This window comes from Mesoplodon densirostris, chromosome 7 (assembly GCF_025265405.1).
Source record: "Mesoplodon densirostris isolate mMesDen1 chromosome 7, mMesDen1 primary haplotype, whole genome shotgun sequence".
NCBI lineage: Eukaryota > Metazoa > Chordata > Mammalia > Artiodactyla > Ziphiidae > Mesoplodon > Mesoplodon densirostris.
This window is the reverse complement of record NC_082667.1, coordinates 101,459,050-101,486,418: the sequence shown is the minus strand read 5'-3', so window position 1 is coordinate 101,486,418 and position 27,369 is coordinate 101,459,050. Positions and strand designations below refer to the sequence as shown.

The 27,369-nt window shown below is 35.0% G+C and overlaps 1 protein-coding gene across 1 annotated transcript in view; it reads right to left on the bottom strand.

Annotated features, from left to right (window-relative positions):
* Window positions 1–27,369, bottom strand: part of CUL5 (cullin 5) — a 99,826-nt gene that overhangs the window by 12,824 nt on the left and 59,633 nt on the right. Inside the window, exons 8-13 of the mRNA XM_060104282.1 lie at window positions 18,759–18,852; window positions 17,243–17,373; window positions 16,882–16,989; window positions 13,915–13,979; window positions 1,738–1,870; window positions 581–712 (exon numbers count right to left, since the gene is read on the bottom strand). Coding sequence (XP_059960265.1) covers window positions 581–712; window positions 1,738–1,870; window positions 13,915–13,979; window positions 16,882–16,989; window positions 17,243–17,373; window positions 18,759–18,852 — 663 coding nt within the window. The remainder of the gene's footprint in view (window positions 1–580; window positions 713–1,737; window positions 1,871–13,914; window positions 13,980–16,881; window positions 16,990–17,242; window positions 17,374–18,758; window positions 18,853–27,369) is intronic.

The following is a 27,369-nucleotide window of genomic DNA, read 5'->3' as shown; positions in this document are numbered from 1 at the left end:
TAAGATACATATAATTATATATATTATAATAGATGTTTTATTATCATATATTAATGCAATATTATATATAACACCATATATATAAATGAAAGACATTCATTTATGTTATACTAATATAACTCAAATTCCATTAAAATGGACTAAAAGGAACAGACGTAAAATATTTTAACATGGGAATTTAGCCATAATTAGCACTGATTAACCTAAATAAGCCATCACCTTTTACCTATTGGTTCTTTTTCCTTAATAGATGTATTTATTTACAAACATCTCTATGGCTAAATATTTAGTACTAAAAACATCTTAAAAATGAAACGATTTGTCCGTTAGTTAAGGTCAGTTCAAATGAGAGCAGAGATACAAAAGAGTGAAACAACAGAAGTAAAGCAAGAGCAAAGGTGCTTCACCACAAGTCTTTATTAAGAAAATATACTTTATTTTATATAATTGATTCTATATTCTTCTAAAACGTTCCATATTTCTTCAATATTAACAGTATCAACAAAATGCATTACTTTAGCACACATATGAACCATGTGCTATTTTAAGAAAACCAAATATTTTTAAAAATTTTACTTACTCTTAGCCACTCTACCATATTCTCTTCAATTTCACTATCAGCAGAGATGTCTAATATAAGACGTCGTGTCAAATGAGCTTTGTGATATCTCATAAAAACGTCTTTGTTTTGTACATATTTAAGTACCAAGAGCTGTACAGAAAAAAAGAGTTACTTTCAATTTACATACACTCTTAGCCATCCCTCTCATTTAGACCTTTCTACATCCCCAATTGTCAAAATTCAGAAATTTATATAAGCAAATACAGACAGAGGCTTACTAAGTTGCCCATCTCTGAAAAATAACCAGTCCTGAAATACAATACTTTAATACTTTAGGAGTTAGCAAATTTGAGACTGTAACCAAATAACCTTTTAGTTCTTAGAAACATTACTTTTTGAGATTTTATATAAAATGTGATAAAACTTTACATGAAAATCAATGGTTCTTCCCCATTTTTTTCTTCTACATTTCTTCTTCACTTTATTCTGACACTAATCTTCTCTCTAACCACCCCCTACCCCACCCCCCTGCTTTCCTGGCTGCGCCATGCAGCTTATGGGATCTTAGTTCCCCGACCAGGGATTGAACCTTGGCCCAGCAGTGAAAGCAGTCTTAACCACTGGACTGCCATGGAATTCCCCCCTCTAACCCTCTTTGTCTATACTTTCTCTATATCTTTACTTACTAATTTTTTCCTCTTTGATGTGATGTCCTTGGCTTATATCATATTACAATAACAAGCAGAGACAAATAAATATGAAAGCAACTAACTTTTTATCTACACTCATTTATCCCTGGCTATCTATTTTGGGCTCTCACAAAAAGAGAGAAGTGAAAAACTCCCGGTCTCTCAAATATTATTCTAAATACCACCAGCTAGTTCCATTTTCCCATTTTTTGTCCTTTAATACAAGCTAGAATTTAACTGACTTTTAAAAATAATCAAGAAAGGGGAAGAATTAAATACCATTTCCCTTTCTGGCAGCTACAGAATAAAAAATTTCAGTAAGAAAAATAACTGCTCTATACAGATCTTGCACTCGTAAAATTTCATAATATTAGTTGCTTAGAGATATACGTTAAAAAAAAAACTGAGGCTATCACAGAAAGCCTTATAAGCAAAACACAAATTCAAAGATAATTTTAAAATTTCAAGTTAAAAAATTTTATGTACCACTTCTTTAAGCTTTGCTTCAATCTCTTCAGAGGTTAGTTTTTTGCTTAATGGCGTTTTTCTTAGCAACATGTCACAGTAATTGGCAAGCAGCTCAGGGCACTTTGATTCAGGCTGAGTTTTTAATCCCACCCTAAAAAACAAATTAAAAGCAGTTGATGAAAATGACTGAATCTACAAATACTTTTTCTAAAGCCAATTTTTCACAGATTTCTTACGTTGTATAGATCCAATTGGACTAGGGTAAGCAAGTCTACATCTAGGGTGCATAGTTTAAGGAGGCACTCACTCTTAGGTTCCCATAAGTGCACTTGGAGAACACTGAGAGTGACACCTTCTTGTACTTTGTAACCTATGTGCCACCTTGCCTCACTCTAGTGGCAGCTTTGCCAATGATCTTTAAAAGATTTTATTAAGATGCTTCTAAAATAGTTTTGAAAAACTGTGTAAATCCTTGCATATTTATAAGTTAACATTTAAAACTTTTTTTTAAAGCACTCAGTGTTCGAATTATTTGCAAGATGTCACACAAGTAGCATTCTCCCCTGTTTTTCACGATCTGATTCAGAACATCAATCAATCAATATATGTTAAAACTGTTACCTCACTCTTTGAGACATATCCAGTGTAACCTAAATTTCACAGTGATATGATATATATCATCCTTCATTAAAAACAACTGCAAACAAACTTTCCTTAACCAATGAACTTACATCTCTATTTCACTTTCCTAACAAAACTTTAAACGAGTGTATCGTATTTTATGTTTGAAAGTCTTTCATTTATTCTTTATCCTACTTCTCTAAACTATATATGTAAATAAATTTAAATTCAACATTTTAAAACTTCTTATGTATAGATAAAATTCAACTGTTATCAGAAATGAGTTGTCCAAATTATTATAAGTACACGACTTAACAAAACAACATAATTATATTGTATGTGTGTATAAAACATATGCATATGCAAAATTTTGTCTATGAAGTGGGTGAAACTTTTTTCCCCTCCCAATTATGAATGCAGGACATCATCAATTTTACTTCTACCTTTTGTGTTTATAAATTTATGTCTTTTCCCTAAAAAATCTTATTCACATTAAGTTAATAGATAGGACTAGAAGAAGTTTTTCTTATAATGTTACTCAATTCATTGAGCACCTCCTGAGTTATTTGCTAAAAAAACACATAGTGATCTAACAAAAAAAGTTATTTTTTAATAATGGATCAAATTAGCCATCAATTGTGTTAAAAGCAAATAATTAGAAACCATTTTGCAAAAGGATATAACATCTAGTCATTAGAAATTCATTTTCTGTACAATACCAGTATTTCAAAATATTCCTTTCCTACACAACTTGGAGGCATTTTACAATTCAAGGCACATACCATAGTAAGAATGAAGAGAGATATGCCTTTCTTTACAAAATAGGGAAGAGTAATTCTGGAAAGGAAAAGGGAAAGGAGAAACTGCAATACTTCCACCAGAGGGCTCAATTTCAGAAAAAAGTAGATGTGGAAGTTGAGGATTTAGAAAGTGATTTCCTTAAAAGTATCTACACTGGCATACTCTTGGGAATTCTTTCTGTATCTCTCGAGGTAGATATAGTAAGTCTAAAGACCACTAACTTACTTCATAAGAATCTATCCATCTCCTCCAATCTATTCACAATGCCAATGCCTACCTTCTGTATGAACTGCTGTAATAACTGCAGTGGTCTATCTCCCTTCCTCCAATTCAACAGGTTGAGAAGACAGTTTTCAGTCTTTTATTGTTGTTTCTTTGGTATTGTGTCATTCCCCCGATCTCTGCCTTTTTGTGTTTTGTTTTGTTTTTTGCCAGTTTTTAGCTGTTTTACTATGATGTACCTAGGAATGGTTTAATTTGTAGTTATCATGCTTGAGATTCAGAGAGTTGCTTGAATACAGAAATTGGCATCTTTTGGCAATTTGGAAAAATTTTGGTCAATAGCTCATGCCTCCTTTTCTTTTCTCTATGATTCCAATTACTTATCGCTATAGATATTTTACCTTTTCTCAGGTAAAAATTTCCACCAATTTGTCTATTAATATGTATTACTTACTCATTATTATTCATGATCTATTTAAGATTACTGAGATATAATCCACACGCCAATTTATCCACTTGAAGTGTGCAATTCAATGTTTCTTTAAAGTATATTCACAAGGTTGTACAACTATCATCAAAATAAAATTTTAAACATTTTCATTACCCCCAAAACAAACCCCATACTCATTAGTAGTCAAATCTCATTTTCCAGCTATCCTTCCCTCCCAGTCCCTAGTTATAACTAATCTACTTTCTGTTTCTATGGATTTCCTTATTCTGGATATCTCATATAAATGGAAGCATACAATATGTGACTTTTTGTGACTGGTATCTCTTACTTAGCATAATGTTTTTATGATTCATCCGGATCATAGCACATATCCATTCATCCCTTAAAAAAAACTTACCCTTTAATCATGGTCAAAAGATTTATCATATTAGCCATTTTAAGTGTACAATTCAGTGGCCTTAAGTACATTCACAATGTTCTGCAAATATCATCACTATCTATGTCCAGAACTTTTTCATTATCCCCATACTCATTAAACAATAACCTTCCATTCCCTCCTATCCCCAGTTCCTGGTAACGTCTATTCTACTTTTCTGTATCAATAGATTTGCCTATCCTAGATACTTCATATAAGTGTAATCATAAAAAATTTGTCCTTTTGTGTCTGGCTTATTTCACATCTCAAAGTTTCACTCATGCTGTAGCATGTATCAGAATTTCTTTCCTTTTATGACTAAATAAAATTCCATTGCATAGATATACTGCATTTTGTTTACCCATCATCAGATAATGGACATTTGGGTTCTTTCCATTTTTTGGCTATTAAGAATAATATGCTGCTATGAACATTTATGTACAAGTTTTTGAGTAGATATATGTTTTCATTTCTTTTGGGTATATACCCAGGAGTGAAGCTGGGTCACATGTTAACTTCATGTTTAACTTCTTGAGGAACTACAAAACTGTTACCACAGTAGCTATGTACCAACTATAATGATCCCAATCTCTCTCTGCATCTTCACCAACACTTGTTAATGTCTTTTTAATTTTAGCCATCCTAGTGGGCGTGAGTGATATATCACTGTGGTTAAGCTATTAATCTTAATTATTTTAAAGTCCTTATCTGCTAACTCCAATAGTGGGATCACCTGAGAGTCTGCTTCTGAAATTATTTTTCTCTTAGTTGACCATAAATTTCTCGGCCATCACAGGACTAGTAACGTACTGAATACTATGCACTGCATATAAAAGAATCATGCAGGGGGAGAGGGATAAATTAGGAGTTTGGGATTAACATATACACGTTATTATATACAAAACAGATCACCAACAAGGACCTACTGTAGAGCACAGGGAACGAAACTCAATATTTTGTAATAACCTACAGGAAAAAAGAATCTGAAAAAAATATACATGTATAAGTTAATCACTTTGCTGTACACCTGAAATTAACACAACATTGTAAATTAACTGTACTTCAATTGAAAAAAAAAAAAAGAATCACAGAGGCACCAGACAATGTTTATCTTCCGTTAAGAATGTGTGTTCACCCTTTGTTCTGCTATGGCAGAGGTTGATCACTTTAATCCAATCAAACTATTTTGGTTCAAGGATGGGTTGTAGTTTTGGTAAGAATCAGTCTACCTCTGGTTACCCACTGAATCTAAGGAATGTCCCTCCTGGGCTTCCTCTTGAGAGCCTAGTGAGTTTTGTCATTCCAGTACTGTGTGACCACCAAAAGCTCTACTGTCCCCCAGCAGTACTGCTCAGCCTGAGCAAAACCTAGATTCTCAGTTATTTTCAGGGAAACACAGCTACAAAGCATCAGCTAACTTCTGAAAGGTTCTCTCTCATTTCTATAACTTCCAAATATTTTGTTCTAGTTGCTTCTGTAGCTCTTTAATAAAATTAAAATGACTATTTCCTAAATTTACCTGATTTTCCTGATTGTTCTCAGTGGAAGCACTGGCTCACCAAGAACTATTATATTCCTCCTCAGGAGTGAGTCTCCCAAATAACCTGGATGATACTAGCAGCTTTATTCTTCTAGAACATTACCTCTACCACCTCCAATAGCCACAACACTCATGTTCTGCTGCCTGAATCATCTAATAATACTCATTTTATTCCACAGAAATTTTCTACTTAATCTGGAGCTAAAGACAGACAGGACCTGGTCACCTTAGAATAAAAAAAATAAAGAGAAAGTAATCCCCACTTCTGGGAATTTAGACTGTAGAAACAGATATAAAATGGCAAATGTACAATATTATTCACTGGAGCACTATTATTAGTAATAGCAAAGTATCAGAAAATACTTACTAGAAATAAAGGATCAATTAAATAAACTATGCTATATGTACCACACATAACATCATGCTGCTATTAAGAATAACAAAGTTATGAAAAAAACTCCAGCTAACATACTAATCAGGAATAAGACAAGGATGTCAACATTCACCACTAATGTTCATCACTATGCTAGAAGTTCTATCTAGAGCTAGAAGTTCTAGTTAGAGCAATTAGGCAAGAAAAATAAAGACATCCAAATTGGAAAGAAGAAAGTAAAAGTATCTCTATTCACAGATGTCATGACCTTCTATATACAAAGTATTAAAGAATTCACAGAAAAGCTACTAGAGCCAATGACTGAATTTATTAGCAAAGTTGCAGGGTACAAGATCAACACACAAGAATCAGTTGTGTTTTCATACGCCAGCAATGAACAATCCAAAAGGAAATTATATAAACAATTTCATTTATAATAACATCCAAAAGAAAAACATACCTAGAAATAAACTTAACCAAGGACATGAAAGCCCAAGCAGAGTAAAAGAGTCATCCTTGCAGGGTTGCAGCTTTGCATGGGGTGTCACAGCCACTAGAAAGGCCTAGCATCCAGGCATCAAAGACCAAACAGGTAAGGGGTGTGTTGACATGAAGGAGTGGCCATGTATGGAGTATGAGAGAAGAGACCAAATAGGTAAGGAGGGTGTCCATGCAAGGAGAAGGCACAACGGGAGGCATTAAGGCTCCAGTTGGATGAGGAAGGCATTCATGTAGGGGGTGGCCCAGTCTGGGGAGTCAGAGCCTCAGCAGGGTGAGGAATGCATCCACAAAGAAACAAGGCCAGGTATTGTAGTTGTAAATGCGTATGTGTACCTTTAGCTTGTCCACTGAGAGGCTCTAGGAGCAGTGACACCACAATAGCAATGAATACACCTAGCACCAGATTTTGTCCACTAAATACCAACGTCCACTAAAAGCAACTAGAGCTTTGTGAAAAAATGGCTAACCCTGAGGCTAGGCAAGGGAAAGTACAAAATGAATCTGGAAATCTTCACATCCCAAAAAGAAATAAGAATTTACTCCCATTAGTGAAATCTAGGATAATCTAAAAATCAAAACAAAGAATAAAAGTAAATTATGGGAGTTCCCTGGTGGTCTAGTGGTTAGGATTTGGTGCTTTCACTGCTGTGGTCCGGGTTCGATCCCTGGTCAGGGAACTGAGATCCTGTAATCCATCCAGCACAGCAACCCACCACCCCCACCAGAAAAAAAAAAGTAAATTATAACCCATTGAATAAAAATAGTAAACTATGAGTTCATACTGAGATGATAAATCAATGTACAAATTGAAAATTTAATGAGCAATGATGGGATCTTTACATAGTTTTAAAGTACCTGTCAAAAATATTTAATTACAAAAAGAAAAAGAATGAGTGAAGTCTGGCACACACCAACTTAATCAGGTAATCAAACTAAACTAAATCAGTACTGGGATAAATAAAAATCATGCACCCTCCCTCAGATAAGATGAAATGAGAGAAGTCCTTGGTGGTCCAGGGGTTATGACTCCATGCTTTCACTGCTACGGGCCCAGGTTCAATCCCTGGTCAGAGAACTAGGATCCAGCAAGCCATGTGGCGCGGCCAAAAAAAAGATTCAATGAGAATAATAAACTTTCACTTCTGCCAAAGATGCAAACCTGAATCTAATCATAGAAAACATCAGATTAACTCACACTAAGGGACATCCTACAAAATAATTGGACTGTAATCTTCAAAATGTCAAGGTAATGAGAGTCAAAAGAGAGATAGTTCCACACCAAAGAAAAAGGAATATAAGAACTAAATGCAACACATGATTCTGCAATGGATCCTTCTGCTATAAAAAAAAATACAACATGGTCAATAAATTTAAAGGGATCTGAGGAGTAGATGGTTATTATGCATCAAAGACAATTTTCAGACTTTGATAGTTGTATTGTGAATATATTTGTAGAAAATATACACTAGTGTACTTGGAATAATGAGCAACTTACTCTCAAATGGTTCCAGAAAAAAATGTTTTAATGTATTTCCAAAGAGAAAAGGATAATAAACTTACAACTATATGTACGTTATTTCAACAACTGAGAAGAAAAGATTCCTTGTAAAGCACCACTTGACCAAAACTACAACTAGATTAAATTTAAAATTTTGAAAAGCCTTTGTCTATTAAAGAAATCGAACTTGTGATCAGTACCTGCCCACAGAGAAAACTCCCGACCCAAATGGTTTTACTAATGGATTCTACCAAACATTTAAGGAAGAAGTAATGTCAATTAAACTAATTCTTTTAAAACATACAAAAGGAGGGAATAACTCTCAATACTTTTTGAGGCCAGCATAATCCTGAAACCCTTTTCTGGTTGAAAAGGACAAATATCAAAAAAATGAAAATTGTACAAGGCACAAAGGCCAGAAAGAAAGTGGTAAATCCACAAATATAGACCAAAAAAATTTAACAAAACACTGGCAAATTAAATCCAGGAATACATAAAAAGAATAATACAACATGACCAAGTAGAATTTATCCCAAGAATTCAACCTTGGTTAAATGTTTTCTTAAAAAAATCAATGTATCCTGAAGAAGAAAAATGGAACTGAAGGAATCAGGATCCCTGACTTCAGACTATATTACAAAGCTACAGTCAACAAAACAGTCTGGTACTGGCATGAAAACAGAAATATAGATCCATGGAGCAGGATAGAAAGCCCAGAAATAAACCCATGCACCTGTGGTCAATTAATCTATAACAAAGGAGGCAAGAATATACAATGGAGGAAAGACAGTCTCTTCAATAAATGGTGCTGGGAAAACTGGACAGCTACATGTAAAAAAATGAAATTAGAACACTCTCTAACACCATACACAAAAACAAACTCAAAATGGATTAAAGACCTAAATGTAAGACTGGACACTATAAAACTCTTAGAGGAAGACATAGGCAGAACACTGTTTGACATAAGTTGCAGCAATATCTTTTTTGGGTCTACCTTCTAGAATAATGAAAATAAAAACAAAAATAAACAAATGGGACCTAATTAAACATAAAAACTTTTGCATAGCAAAGGAAACCATAAACAAAATGAAAAGACAATCCACAGAATGGGAGAAAATATTTGCAAATGAAGTGACTTGACAAGGGATTAATCTCTAAATTATACAAACAGCTCATGAAGCTCAATATCAAAAAAAACAAACAACCCAATCAAAAAATGGGCAGAAGATCTAAACAGACATTTCTCCAAAAAAGACATACAGATGGCCAAAAAACACATGAAAAAATGCTCAACATTGCTAATTATTAGAGAAATGCAAATCAAAAATACAATGTCACCAGTTAGAATGGCCAGCATCCAAAAGTCTACAATACAAAAATACAAAATACAAATACAAAAATACAATACACCAGTCAGAATGGCCATCATCCAAAAGTCTACAAACAATAAATACTGGAGAGGGTGTGGAGAAAAGGGAACCCTCCTGAACTGTTGGTGGGAATGTAAATTGATACAACCACTATGGAGAACAGTATGGAGGTTCCTTGAAAAACTAAAAATAGAGCTACCACATGACTCAGCAATCCCACTCCTGGGCACATGTCCAGAGAAAACCATAATTTGAAAAGATACATGCACCCCAATGTTCACTGCAGCACTATTTACAGTAGCCAGGACATGGAAGAAACCTAAATGTCCATCAAAAGAGGAATGGATAAAGAAGAGGTGGTACATATATACAATGGAATATTACTCAACCATAAAAAAGAATGAAATAATGTCATTTGCAGCAACATGGATGGACCTAGAAATTATCATATTAAGTGAAGTAAGTCAGACAAATATTATATGATATCACTTATATGTGAAATCTAAAAAAAATTAATCAAACTTATTTACAAAACAAAGAGACTCACAGACTTCAAAAACAAACTTATGGTTATGAAAGGGGAAATGTGTGTGGGAGGGGAATAAATCAGGTGTTTGGGATTAACATATACACACTACCACATATAAAAAAAATAATCAACAGGACCCACTCTATAGCACAGGGAACTCTACTCAATATTCTGTAATAACCTAAATGGGAAAAAAGTCTGAAAAGGAATGGATATATGTATATGTATAACTTAATCACTTTGCTGTTCACCTGAAACTAACACAACATTGTAAATCAACTATACTCCAATATAAAATAAAAATTAAAAAGCAGAACTGAGGTTTCCCTCAGGTTTCTTTCTGAGAAGAAATTCTGCCCAAAGATGTATAATCAATTCCTGTCCAAGAATTTCCAGCCTGCTAGCCTGCCCTACAAACTTTGGATTTGCCAGCCCCCACAATTACATAAGCCAATTCCTTTAAATAAATCTCTCTTCTATCTCCCCACTCCCCTCCCCCAAATCAATGTATTTCACCACATCAAAAGAATAAGGAAGAAAAACCTTCTGGTCATTTCAACACAGAAAAAGCATTTAATAAGTCAACACCCATTCATAATCAAACTATCAGCAAATTAGGAATTAAAAAAAACTCAATTAAAGGCATCTATGAAAAACCCTCACCTAACTTTGTACTTAATGACTAAATATTAAGGCTTTTCCCCTAAGCTTGCCAAAAAAGGCAAAGATGCCCACTCTCACTACTTCTGTTCAACACTGTACTTATGATCCTAGCCAGTGCATCAATCCAGAAAAAGAAATAACTGGTATAAAGATGAGAAAGGAAGAAATAAAGCTGCCTTATTCAAAGATTACATGATTTTTTACATAGAAAATCTTAAGAAATCTAAACAAGAACTACTAGAACTAATAACTTTAACAAGGTAACAGGAGGTAAGATCAATATACAAAAATCAACCATATTTTTATATACTAGCAAAATACCAGAATATCAAAAGCACTCAAGGAAAAAAAAGAACAAAGTTATACCAGCTGACTTAAAGATTTACTGCAGAACTATATTAATCATGGCTGTAATGGCCAAAGGATACCCATTTAATTCAATGGAATAGAATAGAAAGTCCAGAAAAACATACATATTTTTAAGACACTTGATTTTTTTTTTTTTTTTTTTTTGCGGTACGCGGGCCTCTCACTGTTGTGGCCTCTCCCATTGCGGAGAACAGGCTCCGGACGCGCAGGCTCAGCGGCCATGGCTCACAGGCCCAGCCGCTCCACGGCATGTGGGATCTTCCTGGACCAGGGCACGAACCCGTGTCCCCTGCATTGGCAGGCGGACTCTCAACCACTGCGCCACCAAGGGAAGCCCAAGTCACTTGATTTTTCACATAAGACACCAAAGCAACCCAGTGGGGAATGGGAAGTATTTCCAACAAATAGTGATGAAACCACCTGCTATCCATACAAAAAAGAAAAAAATGAAATTTAATCCCTTACTTACACTATATGCAAATATCAATTTAAGGTGGCTCTTAAATGTAAATATGAAAGCTAAAAATTATAAAGCTTCTAGAAGAAAACAGAAGGTTATCTTCTTGTTCTAGTGTCAGAGGTAGACAAAGGTTTCCTAGACAAAACATAGAAAGCAAAATCCACAAAAGAAAAGTATATATCTTACAAAGGACCTACATACAGAATATATAAGAACTCACAGCTCACTAATAAAAAGGAACAACCCAACAGAAAAAAAAACAGGCAAAAAATCTGAACACTTTTTAAAGAAAATAAGAGTACCAAAAATACCAAAGAAGTGTTCAATATCAATAGACATGAGGGAAATGGGAATCAAAACTATACTGAGATAATACTACATACATCCAGAATGACTAAAATTAAAATGACAACACTAAACACTGGCGAGAACGAGTATTAAGTGGTATTCTTTTTTTTTTTTTTTTTTTGCAGTACGCGGGCCTCTCACTGTTGTGGCCTCTCCCATTGCGGAGCACAGGCTCCGGACGCGCAGGCTCAATGGCCATGGCTCACGGGCCCAGCCGCTCTGCGGCATGTGGGATCTTCCCAGACCGGCACGAACCCGTGTCCCCTGCATCGGCAGGCGGACTCTCAACCACTGTGCCACCAGGGAAGCCCCTAAGTGGTATTCTTATACTTTGCTGGTGGGAGTGTAAAACAGTACAACCACTTTAGCAAGCAAACCACTGTTATACAAAAAACATGGATAAATCTTAAAAACACTATGCTGAGTTGAAAAAAGCTGTACACAAAAAGTACACATTGTATGAATGCCATTTATATGTAGTCCTAGATCAGGCAAAACTAACCTATGTTGGGCTTCCCTGGTGGCGCAGTGGTTGAGGGTCCGCCTGCCGATGCAGGGGACACGGGTTCGTACCCCAGTCCGGGAAGATCCCACATGCCACGGAGTGGCTGGGCCCGTGAGCCATGGCCGCTGGGCGTGTGCGTCCGGAGCCTGTGCTCCACGGCGGGAGAGGCCACAGCGGTGAGAGGCCCGCGTACCACAAAAAAAAAAAACAACTAACCTATGTTGAAATAATCAGAACAATAGTTGCCTTCTGGAAGGAGGTGGGACTGATTGGGAATGGACATGAGGTAATTCTCAAGGATGATGAAGATATTGTGTATCTTAATAGGGATGCAGGCATTTGTCAAATCTGACAAAATTATATACCTAAGATTTATGGATATGACTGTAGGTAAATTTTATCTCAAAACAAACACAAAATTCAATTAATGACTGCATGCTAAAGTGTTTAGGGAGCGAAGTTTACTGATGCTTGCAACTTCTTTTGAAATGCATTTAAAAGTTGACTGATGGATGTATAGGGAGATACATATAAATAAATATACATATAAATATACATATATATATAAAGATACATATACATATAAATAAAGCAACAGAGTGACTTTACTCTTCAGTTTGAAAATTTTCATTAAAAATGCTGGGAGTAGAGTAGAATAAGTAAGACCTTTATGTATTCATATGAAGAGATCTCCAAGATGTAGTGTTATATGTTTCATATTTATAAAGAGCACACAATAAATGCCCTTCTAAAGAATGCCAATAAAACTGTATGACCCAGGTGTCTTCCACTGTGACAGCACTCAAATAACTTACACGGTTCAAAAAAATACAAAATGAAAATGATTGAAAAAAAAAACCAACAAAGCCCTGAACAATTACTTTTCCTTCTTGAGAAATGCTATTTTCGAATATTTTAGCATTGTGTATAAAATTTATTTAAGATTAAGAAAGAAGATTTTTCCAATTAACCTTTAGCACTACTTAGTACAACTCTGAAGATACTATAACTAGCTCAGATTAATTAATATTTCATTAACTTTTCATTTTCAGATTTTCTGTAATAGTAGTAGCACAAATAAATCTATCTTACTTGAGATGAGATCTCACCAATGAGAGATCAACTAAAAAAATATATAAAAATTTACATTAAAATTGATTTCCCTTAAAATCATTATGGTGAATAGAGTCATATTCTATGCTTTTGTAGGTTATAAAATAACTCTGGTGAATAACGAGGAGGGAAAAACAAGAAGAGATTCAAAAAGATTAAGAACAAAACGTTTTTTCACTTAAAAAAATAAGTTCAACATTCTTTGGTCATAAGAGGAGATAATATAAAATTTAAAATCAAGACAGAATTTTTAATAATCAAAGGCAGAAAAAATCATAAAAGTTAAAAAAATGAAAAACAAACCTGATAGGATTAGGGAAACAGGGCACTTTGCATATCCAATAACATACAATACACTCCAAAAAATTTAAGAATTTTAGTGTAAGAATTTTAAACATATGATTTAAAAGACTTACCCTTTCTGCTTCAAAGGTAATTCAAGTTTAAATATGGTAGCATCATTAACAACTGCTTTATATGCCTGCAAATAATATAAAATAAGATATAAACATTATTTTTATACTTAAAATAGATAATTATAATTCTAAAAATACATAAAATACAAATTAGTTTTTATTTTTAATGATGTATCTGGCCTGATAGAATTTTTCAAGTCAATGATTTCAACATGCTCTTTCTCATGTTATGATTATCACTGTTCTCAAGTGAGGTCTTAATGCTGCCTGACAACCGTAACATTTTCTCTTGTCCACACATTCTCCTAGAAAACATTTTCATACCACCTCCTTTCTCTTCAAACCTCCAGTATTTCCTCTCCCATGCATACTCTCAGCTGATGATGTGGTTTCCTAATTCATTGAGAAAACGGAAGTAATCAGAATTCTCTCCTTTTTCTCCTGTATCATCAATTTTCCCCCCTCCATTATTTCTACAGCCTCAATATGCATACATATTATTCTTTAAATCTTAAAAATTCTCTCTTGGCTTTGTCCACCTTCAGCTACTGCCCCATATTTCTCTCCCTCTCTTTAAGCTAAACTCCTAGAAGAATTATCTAACTCACTGTCGCTAATTTCTCTACTACCATTCTTATCTGAAACTGTTCTAAACAGGCTTTCACACTACTACTCCAACTGATCATTCTTGTCAAAGTCACTCACAACCTCCATGTTGCTGAAGACAATGGTTAATCCCCATCTTATCTGACCTATCAGCAGCATTTTAAAACAGCAGATCCTGCCCTCCTCCTGGAAAGTGCTTTTTCCACTTGTTTTCTAGCACAGCACTCTCCTGGTCATTCCATTCATTCTCCTCTCTCCTCAGGAAAGATGGCTGGTTCCTTATCGTTCTGATAACTAACTTTAAAATGCCCCAGACCAGTCCTCGGATCTCTTCTCTCTGCTATCTTCACTCTTACTTTGGAGATCATAGCCACTGTCAATGCTTTAAAAACCATCTATATGCTGAAGCTCCCAGATTTATTTTTGCAGGCCCACCCCCTCCCTTAAGCTCCAGATTTGATGTTGCCATATGGATGTTTAATAAGCATTTCAAAGTTAACTTGTCCAGAACTGAGTTCCTAATCTCTCTTCAACCATCTCCCCAAAACCTGCTTCTCCCAAAGTCTTCATCTTCCCTCATCTCAGCAAGCATATACTTCTAATTGATCAGAACAAAAATCTGAGTGTCATCCTTGACTGATCTCTTTCTATCACATTCCACATCTGATTCCATTAGCAAGTCCTGTATAGCCTATTTTTACAATATAATCAAAATCCAACCACTTTTGACTACCTTCACCTACTATCGTTCTGGGCAGAGCTTCCGTCATTACTTAACTGAATTACTTAAATAGATTCTTAACCCATTTCCTTGCTTCCTCTCTTGCCCCCTTCAGTCTATGCTTTCTGCAGCAGGCAGGTGATCCTGATAAAATGTAAGTGAGATCCTGTCATTTGGTTCAAGATCTTTCTACGATTTTCTATCCTACTCAGAGTAGAAATGAAACTCCTTACCATGGCTCAGTCTTACATGATCTGGCCTCCTGTTATCTCTGACTACTTATCTCTGATTTCCTACTATTCTCCCCCTCACTCAATCCACTCTGGCCACAATGATCTCTTTCTTCTCTGGTTCTGGAACATGACAGGTATAATCCTGCCTTAGAGCCTTTGCATTTGCTCTCTCCTCAGGCTAGAGTATTATTCCCTCAGAGAGCCACATGACATATTCCTTAATCAACTTCAATCTTGATTTGAATGTCATCTCATATAAAGCCTTTGCAGGCCACTCAATTTAATATTTCAAATGACCTCATTACCTCCATACTCCCTTAACCCTTTTCCTACTTTATCTACCTATGTACCTACCTACCTACCTACCTTTCTTTCTACCCATTTATTTATCTAAAGGTAGACAGACAGTAATTTTTAAAAAATGCTACTGGAGAAAGTTGATTGTGTTTTTAGAGTCTAGAAAATAATTTCACTTGGGAAGTAAGGAAAGGTAGTTGAAGAGGGGGGAAAACTAATGGTAATTCTAGTGATAGGTTTATGATATTTAAAAAGATACGGGGCTTCCCTGGTGGTGCAGTGGTTAAGAATCCGCCTGCCAAGGCAGAGGACATGGGTTCGAGCCCTGCTCCGGGAAGATCTCACATGCCGCGGAGCAACTAAGCCCGTGCACCACAACTACTGAGCCTGTGCTCTACAGCCCGTGAGCCACAACTACTGAGCCCTCGCGCCACAACTACTGAAGCCCGCACGTCTAGAGCCCATGCTCCGCAACAAAAGAAGCCAGCTCAAGGAGAAGCCAGTGCACCACAATGAAGAGTAGCCTCCGCTCACCGCAACTAGAGAAAGCCCATGTGCAGCAATGAAGACCCAACGCAGCCAAAATTAAATAAATAAATAATAAAATAAAATAAATAAATTATTTTAAAATAATAAAATGATAATGACTCTAAGGATAATACTGTTTCATTATCATTATCCTAGACTATAATGATGGGAAAGAAGGTATGGAAAGAAAGAATAAATGTGATACAACTCTCACAAGAACCCTGTGAAAGGAAACAGGGCAGAGAGATATGCGGGGAGGCAGAGTATCAAGGAAATTCCAGAAGAAGTATACTTTGAGCTGAGTCTTAAAGGAAGGATGAATAAGAATTCAATAATCAATAATATTCAAAAACAGGAAAACATTCTTGAAAAATTAAGAAAGCAACTTTCTAGCTAAATTCTGGTTCACATGCATACCCAATGCTTACAAAAGCATATAAGAAACCAAATATAATATGGTTGTCCTCCACTGATGAAAAATCAGAGTTGCTAGGTTTTTTAGTTTGTAATTTAATAGCATAATGATGCAAGTTTCTTATTAAAATTAAATTATGACAAGTGTTAACATACAGGAATATATACCTTGTCTCTTGCAGTAAGAAATCGTGGATCATCTTGAAAAGCTTCTTTGACAAGTCTACTAAATCTATTAAACAGTGTAAGTAACTGCTCAACGTATTTCTCAGAGTCCTAAAAATAAAGTATTGTATATTAAGTTGAGTTAAAAAAAATACAAAAAATGAGAAAATATAAACATAATTTTTATAACAAACTATAGCTTTAAAATTTGGGAACTTTTCTGAAATATTTTTTTCTTATTAAGAAAGGTGTTCCAACATTACTGTTTTGCCATCAATTTAAAATACCCGAGTTTAAATACCCTATCCTGCATTTACTAAATAACTTTGATATATATCTATCATTGTCACTGAGGAGAACTTACAGTAGTAATAGTTTCAGCAGCTGCTACCATATCTGCCAGGCCTGCACTGATGATATGTTCCTCCAAGTCTTTCAACATTGGCTCTATCCCATTAGGAACTTTGTCCATTAATGAAAACATCAAATGTAATTCTGAAACGATAGAACACACCCATGTAATCATTTCATCCATCAGAACAGACTATCTCTATTTGTATCATGGATCTAGAATGCCTATGAAAATAAGAGTGTGGGGAAATATTAGCTGGAAGTTGATAGCTTTAATAGTATTCTGTGGGTGCAATTAGCTTAGGAGTTGTTATAGTAAGTACTATAACTTCCTGATCTACCATCTCAGTCTGACAAATATTATTTTTAAAAGAAACTCTAATTAAAGTGATCACACACTGCAAAACCCAACTCCTCTTAAAAGGTGAGTCATTTGACCTTCAATGCAATGGAATATATTTATTCTAAGAAATACAAAAGTTTACACAGAAAATTAGTTACATTTCATAAAGTAGATGCAAGGTTAAATATATAATACAGTCACATCACTAAGGGGTAATGTCCTCAGATTGTTCAGAGTAACAAGGTAATATAAAACTGTATTCATAAAGAATTTTTCAGTTTGCAAAAAGCACTTTCTCCTATTATCCCATTTAACTGACCTTCACAATAACCTTACCTCACAGAATGGTTACCACTAAATAAATCCTTTTGAAGGGAGTCCACCTTGGATCAGACATAACTCTACTTAGTTTGGCATACAGAAATTCAAACTATTTCCTTTATGCCAAATGAGAAACTTGCTTTTATTCCAAAATACTTCTGAAGAGTGTATAGACGTAAGTGAACTGAAATACGTACTTGAAAGACAACCAGAGATTAAATAGGACCTTGCAATTTTATGCAATGAAATCTAGAGAGTAATACATCAAAATGTTAAAAGTGGTTGTCTCTGAGTAGTAAGGATATCGGTAATTTTTACTGTATTCTTTTTGGTATTAATGTACTTGCTACCTCCCAAAACAGAACTTTATCATATTTAAGTAATAAAAAAAATAACATTTAAGTAATAAAAAATACACTTCAGAAATCTTAAATTATAAGATATCTAGGGGGAGAGGGATGAAGATTACCAACATAGAGTGTTTTATTACTTTTTAAAAATATTTGCCACAAGGTTCCACACAAAAGTCAAAATACCTAGTTCTATCCTATACCATATGTTTACCATTTAAAATAGCCTTTAAAAGCAGTGTCCTACTTTTGAGAACAAATTGAAATTCGCATGTGAGCGCACACAAACATACTGATACCTAAGGGGGAGAAATGCTTAAAACATAAGTTTATAAAGATTTTCTTTACAGTGTCTCTAACTATGCTAAATATTTTTATCATTTTCTTTATGCAGTTTGCCATAACAAAAATACCTATGTATAAAAGAATGATCTAACAGCAATTTATTAAAAGTGATGTGCTTCAAAGATATCCTCTTAAAAGAGTATGAGAACTTTATGTGATGTTTTACCTACTTTCAGTTTCATTTCGCTTGATCATGCCTTGGCACTCTGCTAAGATAGTCTCTTTAAAGGATGTCACCAGGGCATTTACACAGCATTCCATGAGCTGAAATACATCAAAAATTGGTCAAGGCTATTATAAGCAACAGTAAGGCACAAATCTATTCCACTCCATTTTGCTTCATAGTCCCACAAAACCACAATGTTCAACAACAGCAAAAAACTAAGAATACTGAAAGTAGATTTTACTTACCTTTACTAGAGGATTGTTGAAGATGGATACTCTATTTTAGTTTACCAAAGCATACTTCCCCCTAAGGAAAAGGCTATAGAACTTAGGTTCTCTTTAGAAATTTTAATGAAAGTCCCCAACAAGGGGAGGAAAAAAAACTTTTAATCTACAAAACAAACTGAAAAACTAAACTTTAATGAACTCTTATCTGGAGAGAACCTGTATTGGAGTTAGATTCTAAAATGCTAGAAGTATGAACAGCCATTCAACACATAGTAGGTTTCATTGCTGTGAGCACCAAAGAAGTGTTAGGATACAAAGAAGAATAAGCTATAACCTCTGCTTTGGAGAAGATCACTGTCTTATTGAGGGTGGGGAGGGAAGCAAACTTTAATAAATATGACTCAGTTAAGTGGCAAAACACACACAAACAGAAACAAAGGAACTACTATTTTTTTCTGGGTAGTTAAAAAGGTCTCATCCACAAGATGAAATCTAAATTGGATCTTGAAAAGTAAGTACAAATCTTAAAATGGATTGGGTATTCTAAGAAAAAAAAGCTGAATATGAAGAGACAGTGGGAGAGAAAGCTAGAAAGGTAGACTGGAGCCAGATTATGAATGAAAATCTATGGTTTGGAATTTTACTCTATAGGTAGGGAAGGTTTTAAACAGAAGATAAATGTAATGAGCTTCTATTCCCCCACCAAGTCATTTTTAAAAGGTCAGTCTAACGTCAGCAAGGTAGGTGGTACTGAGTGGTGGTAGGCAGACTGGCAAACATGGCTGTTGAAAGATTCCAAGTAAGATGGTCAGGGTCTAATGTTCTGGCTGGCTCCACTCCATCACTGCTCCTTCGTGTCATATATTTACTCTCCTTGCAGGTATCAAAATGAACAGGTTGTGATTACTAACACAAGGTACACTAAGGCTGATATCTCTCTTCTGAAAAACAGATCATCTGTCTGTATTAAGGAAGGGAATTGTGTGTGCCTTAAAAGTTCTTTGCTAAAAATTCTTCTTGGAATTGACATGATGTTGTTAAATTACTGAAGTTAAATTTATGTAATGGAGATTCATTATATCGCTGTTTCCACTTTTTAAAATGTTAAAAAAATTTCCATAATAAAAGGGTTTTTTTTCAGGTTCCTCCCTCTATGAGAATTACACTAATGACTTTAAAGTCCATGTATGTCAATTTCTCTCCTAAGAAAAACAACACACATATGAAGTGGTTGAGAAATTTCTGCCAAGGTGGGAAGTTCTGCCCCAATTACTGAGTAATCTCATTCTATACCAGCTCTGGAATATGCACAATGGAACACTCCCACCTTCGACAGAGAATAGGTAAATCTAATTATATACAACTAATGAAGAAGAAAGAGAAAGTGCAATCAGATCAAGCTGTGTTTTCTAAAATAAGCTCTATTTTCTGTTTTCTAAAATAATCTGTTTTCGCACTGAAAATTTACACTTGAACATAATCTAGTTCAGGAGGAGTCCAAATTTTGCAGACTCCAAAAATCGTGTGTCATGTGTTTCAAACTGTTGTGAAATGTTTTAATGGCTGCGACCAGCTTGGTTTTTTTTTTAAATATAGAACAGAAAAAAAAAATCAGAGTGAATCACATATAAAAACAACGAATATTATTTCACAACATTGTTTCAGATATGAGCAAATAAACAAAGCATATATTAAGTCACAATAAAAAATGTATTTCTTATTGTGGGTTACAATGAGGATTTAAAGGAGAGACTAGGGAAGCTAGGTGTCCAGTGGTTAGGACTCGGGCTCTTACTGCCATGGGTCTCGGTTCAAGCCCTGGTCAGAGAACCAAGATCCTGCAAGCCACGTGGTGTGACCAAAAAAATAATATAACATAACTACATAACATAAACGAGAGGCTAAATTGACAAGATAGTTGAAGTAAACTGAGCAGAATTTGGTAACTGCTTAGATGAAAGGAGTTAGGGATATAAAGGTTACTGAAACACTTTCTAGCTTGAAAGGTTAAACAAGTTATTATAATAACAAATATCTTTTAATGAGCACCTACTCTGTACGAAGCATTGTGCTAAATGCTTTACATACATTATCTGATTAACCAATATGTCATTTAACTCATGAAAACCTTATGAAGCAGATATTTAACATATGAGGAAACAAGCTTACAGAGGCTAAGTAACTTACAAATGTTACACAATTAGTTCATAAGGTCTTGAGCTGTAATATGAGGCCAGGTATGTGACTCCAAGCCTACAACTTTTGATACTACATTAAGAGAGCAAGTATATACTTAGTAATGGCTATGTACTCAGAAATGAGTTAAGTGTTGTAAGGAATAGAGAAGATAAAACATGGTTTATACACTCAATGCTCTTACAATCCAGTTGGGGATATGTAACTACAGTGTATCTAAAATGTGTGCATACTTCATACATAACAGAGGTATATGAAAAGTTCAATTTCACCAATAAAGCAAAGAGATGGAAATAAACACATTATTACTACACTATAAATAAACTTCACAGGGACAGAGACTGTGTTCCATCCAGCTATATATTCATGGACTCAACACATTTGGTGCTTGATAAATAACACAACAAAGTAGCCTATAATATGCTACTAAATCAAGTTGTAGAAACAATTGGTACAGTGGGAATTCAAATAACAGGAAATGGATGAAGGCTAGAGTATTTGGGGAGACTCACAAGATGGGCCTTAAGAATTCTGAAGGATTTGAATAGGCAGAAAAGAAAAGTAAAACATTACTTAAAAAGAATGAATCCAAGAAAAAAACAAATAGAATGAGGTATATGAATAAGGAAATATTCCTTATTGGGTAGAATGACTTACTGGACAGTATTAAGTTAGAAAAATAAGTTATGGCCCAATTATGAAGGGCCTTGAAAATCAGAGATAGGAAATCAAGATACTATGGTTTTTTGAATAAAGAAGTAAAATAATGAAAGAGTAGCCTCAACTCACAAAAGAAGAAATACAAATGGTCCATAATAAGAATAAAGTAGTGGAAAATCCAATTTTCTTAATGATAGGAACTAGCAGATGGATATTCCCTTGAATTAAACTATTAATGTCAATCCTAAAAAAATAAAGATGCCCAGCCTCATTAGCAATTTTTTGGGGGGGGCTGCTCCATGCAGCATGTGGGATCTTAGTTCCCCAACCAGCAATCGAACACGCACCCCGTGCATTGGAAGCGCAGAGTCTTAACCACTGGACTGCCAGGGAAGTCCCCTAGTAATTTGGTAAATTGGCAAAATTAATAGACTGCCAATATGCCTATTTATCTTTGCTGATCTGGGTTTTTTAATAGAAAAAACCCAGATCAGCAAAGATAAACAGGCATATTGTTAATGGGAATCAGAATTACAACATTTCTGAAAATCAGTTTGGTGTTATATAGCAATCTGTAAAAGGTGCATACCCTTTGCTTCAGCAATCTCATTTCCAGGAAATTCCATTCCAAGAGAATGCCACATGTAAGAAAGATGTATGCATAAAGATGTTAAAAATATATCAGGATATAAGATATAAAGATATAAGCATGTAAATACATTCCAGGAAGTACTATTTATTAAAAAAAACATAATAATAACAAATAATAATGAAAATTCCCATCATTAGAGAAGTAGTTAGGTATATTATAGTACATATATATGATGAAATATATACAGGCATTAAAAATAATGTTATAATATAGAAGTATTTAGAGTAAAAATGTACATCATAACTTCTTTAAATGCAAGAGGAAAGGAAGCAAGAGAGAAAAGAAAGAAAAGATGGAATTCCCTGGCAGTCCAGTGGTTAGGACTTGACATTTTCACTGCCAGGGCCCGGGTTCAATCTCTAATCAGGGAACTAAGATCCTGCAAGCTGCACAGCTCGGTCAAAAAAAAAAAATTTTTTTTTAATTTAAAAAAAATAAAGAAAGAAAAGAAGGAAAGGGAAGGAAAGAAAAAGAAAGGATAGGAGAGGAGGAAAGGGAAAAAAGGAAAGAAAAGAAGAAAAGGATCAACCAAGCAAGTATGACAAAATGATCATTGTTGAATCTGCTGGCTAGGTTTGGAGGGTGGGGTTCATTACACTATTTTCTCTACTTCTGAAAATATTTGAAAAGTTTCATAACAAATATTTTTTAAAAAAATAAAGAGAAGGGCTTCCCTGGTGGTGCAGTGGTTGAGAGTCCGCCTGCCGTTGCAGGGGGCACGGGTTCGTGCCCCGGTCCGGGAAGATCCCTCACGCCGTGGAGCGGCTGGGCCCGTGAGCCATGGCTGCTGAGCCTGTGCGTCCGGAGCCTGTGCTCCGCAACAGGAGAGGCCACAACAGTTAGAGGCCCGTGTACCGCAAAAAAAAAAAAAAAAAAAAGAGAGAGAGAGAATCATGGTATAGATCCCTGTGTATTGAAAATCCTTTAGAAAACTATTTTATGTAGGCAAAAAGTAAGGGAGGTTGCTTGATAAGAGTTCTCTCCTTATCTCCAAAGAGTCTTGTCTTAACAAAAGGGTCAGTTCCTTGAGGGCAGGGACCATGTTATTCCTCTTTTGTATTTTTCTCCCCATCATTTACCAAAGTTCTACATACAGAGTCAACCCTGAGTATATACTTGTTATTTGAAAAATACATCTTGAATGGAAAGGATAGTGATAAACCATCTCTCTCACCTTGTATTCCCTTTCTGTCTCCTTTTGCTAGCTTCCGTGAAGAAAAAAACTTTTTGCCATATGTCATCAACTCCTGTATTTTGCCTGAGATGAGCACAACTTCTAAATCCAAAGCAATCTCCCCAGAGGTCTGCAAGGTGAAACACTTTAACTATCAACGTGCTTGATGTTTTACCTTCCTTTATAGCAAAACTCTTCAAAGATGATGCCTGCCATAAAACACAGCAGGCACTCAGTATTTGTTGAATGAATGAATGCATAGCTCTGTGAAGATGAGAAAGGTGGGACACGTAGGCTAACTGATGTACTAGAGTCTATTTTTAGTGGTATTCGATTTGCACAATTAATGCTACTTCACTGAAGTTTAATAAAAACAATAGGAACAGTTCTGATTTTTGTTAGTTATGTAATTTCCTATAAGTAATAGTTTGCTTTTGCCTTAGCTATAAAATAGAGGAGTTGAATTAAAAATCATCCTAGATTACTCCACCTTTTCTACTGTATCATTATCAGCTCTCTAACCATACAAGGATATGTGTATGTATTCAAGAATTCATTAATTCCATGTGTGGTAGGCTATTCTCAAAATTAACTTCTCTTGTTTTTTTTTTAAAGGTTTTTTTAAACCTTTATAACCAGTGTTTCTTGCTTCATTTCTCAACTAGTTACACAAGTAACTCTCTACATAGACCAATGGAGTCAGTTAGACTCACCCTGACTTTCTAAATACCACCCTTAATATACTTAAATACCGAAGGTTAACAAGTACTTTACTTACTTTAATGTTAACAACTTATGACTTGTGACCTTGTTGCTAATTCCATTCTTTATCAATATTTTGCACAGGTAGCAAAATAGTGTCTATCTGTCTGAGAATCAGTAAGCAACTTCTGTAAACCACAGCCCTAACAGCAAAAACTACCATGCCAGGCACAGCACTTAAATGTTTTGATATAGTAGTTTATTAAACACAAGTGGGTATTACCCCACTTTACAGTTAGGGAAACAAGGATTACAAAGGTTGAAGAACTTGCCAAAGGGCATACAGCTGGTAAAATGGCAATGGAATTCAAATCCTCATCTTCTTCCAACATGTATGTCCCTAACCAGTGTAATACACTGCTTCCCTATCAGAGCTCTGGTCAATGAGAAGAAATGAAGACTTGCCATCACCATTTCACTCTCTATTCCATTATTCCACTGTATAAACAATCCATTTTATTCTAGTGTTACTTTGAAGATAGGAACCCGTTCTATCTTCTTATCCCCACTAGCACAAGGCCTGACATAGTTTAGGTGCATAATAATAAATGACTGCCTTCAGGTAAAACCAAGCTATACAGTACTATCACCTAAAATACTAATAGCCACAGAAAAAAATTTTAAGTAATTTTAAAAAATATTTTTTCTCATTCTTTTCTTACTGTTACCTGTCACTTTTCTGTCAATAATCCCTCTTCAAGCAGCACAGCTCTGAAGCCTCTTACCCGGTTTTACTAATATACCGTGCTCATCTGCTAGAGGCCCATCCAGTGATAATCAAGCTCATTAGAATTGTGTTGGGGCTAAGCTGGATCTGGGAGGGGCTAAGTTGTTCTCCTATAAGTAAAAGTTGAAGACTGGGCCTGTCAGACATCTAATGCAATGCAGCTGCTCAGAACTCTTGGCGTAACTTTTTAAGTTCTCCACTGAACTGCAAGTAGCTAAAGTTGCTAAAAGGGTTACCTTCTGGATGAGTCAAGTATTACTATATCATACCTACTACAAACACATTGACAACTCAAGCATGCTTGCACATGTGTACAAAGACACACACACAAAGCATTTGATCCAAGTTTGGGCACTCAACCCAAGCTAGGCCAATTAGAGCTAGGCTAATTAAAACCGGTGGGACAAGACTCCTCTCAGGTCAAATTGCAGGGACAAACTGGCAGCATTCATGGTCCTGACTTCAATTTAACACAGGTTCATTGGTGACTCAGATACTATGAGCAGTATCACTATAGATGATATAAATTTCCAACAGTGAAAAAAATTTAAGATTCCAAACAAAAAATATATTTTCATTGCTCAATTTACACAATAATATACTTAGAAAATGAAGTGTATTACTAATATCATGCAAAAATGTTCTGGTTTAAAAGTAAAATGAAATTGAATTCTAGACTCAGATATCTAAGTGTAAACAAGATTTTCATTTACATGGGTGGCTAGGGGACCCCTGAATATTATTTTGGGGATATGGGCTAATTCTTATTTATGTGGGACAGTCTGAGCACTGTGAGATATGCAGCATTCCTGGACTCCATTCACTAAAAATCAATCATTGTGACAACCAAAAAAAAAAAAAAACCTCCACAAATTTCTGTAACACTAGCTGGAGGTAGATAGTATCTTCATTGAAAATCTCTGGCCTAGAGATTTCAGTTCAAAATATCAATATATTAGCCTATCTAAACAACTCACAGCATAACTCACTTTTCTTTGATTCATTTCTATTAGAATCTGCTGTACTGACGACAAGCAAATCCAAATGAAAGTTGAATTAGGATAAATCTATAAAAGGATCCTAAAAATATTGTGATTACATGCTAAACCAAACATTTAAACATTTTATGGATAAAAAACAGAAATATCTTGAGAGAAACTTTTATTGGCTATATAGTATGTCAAAATCCCTTTGGTGTATAACTTTTTATCCATTAAAAATGGGACTTTGGGACTTCCCTGGAGGTCCAGTTGTTAAGACTCCACACTTCCACTGCAGGGGGCACGGGTTCAATCCCTGGTTGAGGAACTAGGATCCCACATGCTGCACAGTGTGGCCAAAAAAAAAAAAAAAAAAGGCAGGGGGACTTTCTGTTCTATCCTAAAATGAAAGAATGCTATTATGTTAGGAACTCTGTTAATGTGATTTCCTGAATTAGTTCAACGGAGGAAAATACCACATGATCATCTCCATTGATGCTTCCCAAATAATAAAGGCATTCTTCACAATATTCTTTATTTTTTTACATTTTATTTTGATTTCAGTCTTACATAAAAGTTGTAAAAATAGCAGAGTGCCTATACATCCATCACCCTATTTCCCATAATGGTAACTTTTTACATAACTACAGCACAACTATCAAAACCAGGAAAATAATATTTGTACAATATTAATTAACTACAGACCTTATCAGAAATTCACCAGTCTTTCCTATTCCAGGATGCTATCTACAAACCCAGATTACATTTTGTTGTTAGTTTTCCTAGTCTCCTCCAATCTGTGACAATTTCTTGGTCTGTGTGTGTGTGTTATGATCTGGACACATTTATTTAATTTTTATTGGCATATAGTCGCTTTACAATGTTCTGTTAGTTTCTACTATACAGCAAAATGAATCAGCTATACATATACATATATTCCTTGTTTTTTTGGATTTCCTTCCCATTTAGGCCACCACAGTGCATTAAGTAGAGTTCCCTGTATTATACAATATGTTCTCATTCGTCAACTATTTTATACACGGTATCAATAGTGTATATGTCAATCCCAATCTCCCAGTTCCTCCCATCCTCTTCTTTCCCTCTTGGTATCCATATATCAGTTCTCTACCTCTGGGTCTCTATTTCTGCTTTGCAAATAGATTTCATCTACACCATTTTTCTAGATTCCACATATGTGCGTTAATATACGATATTTGTTTTTCTGACTTCACTCTGT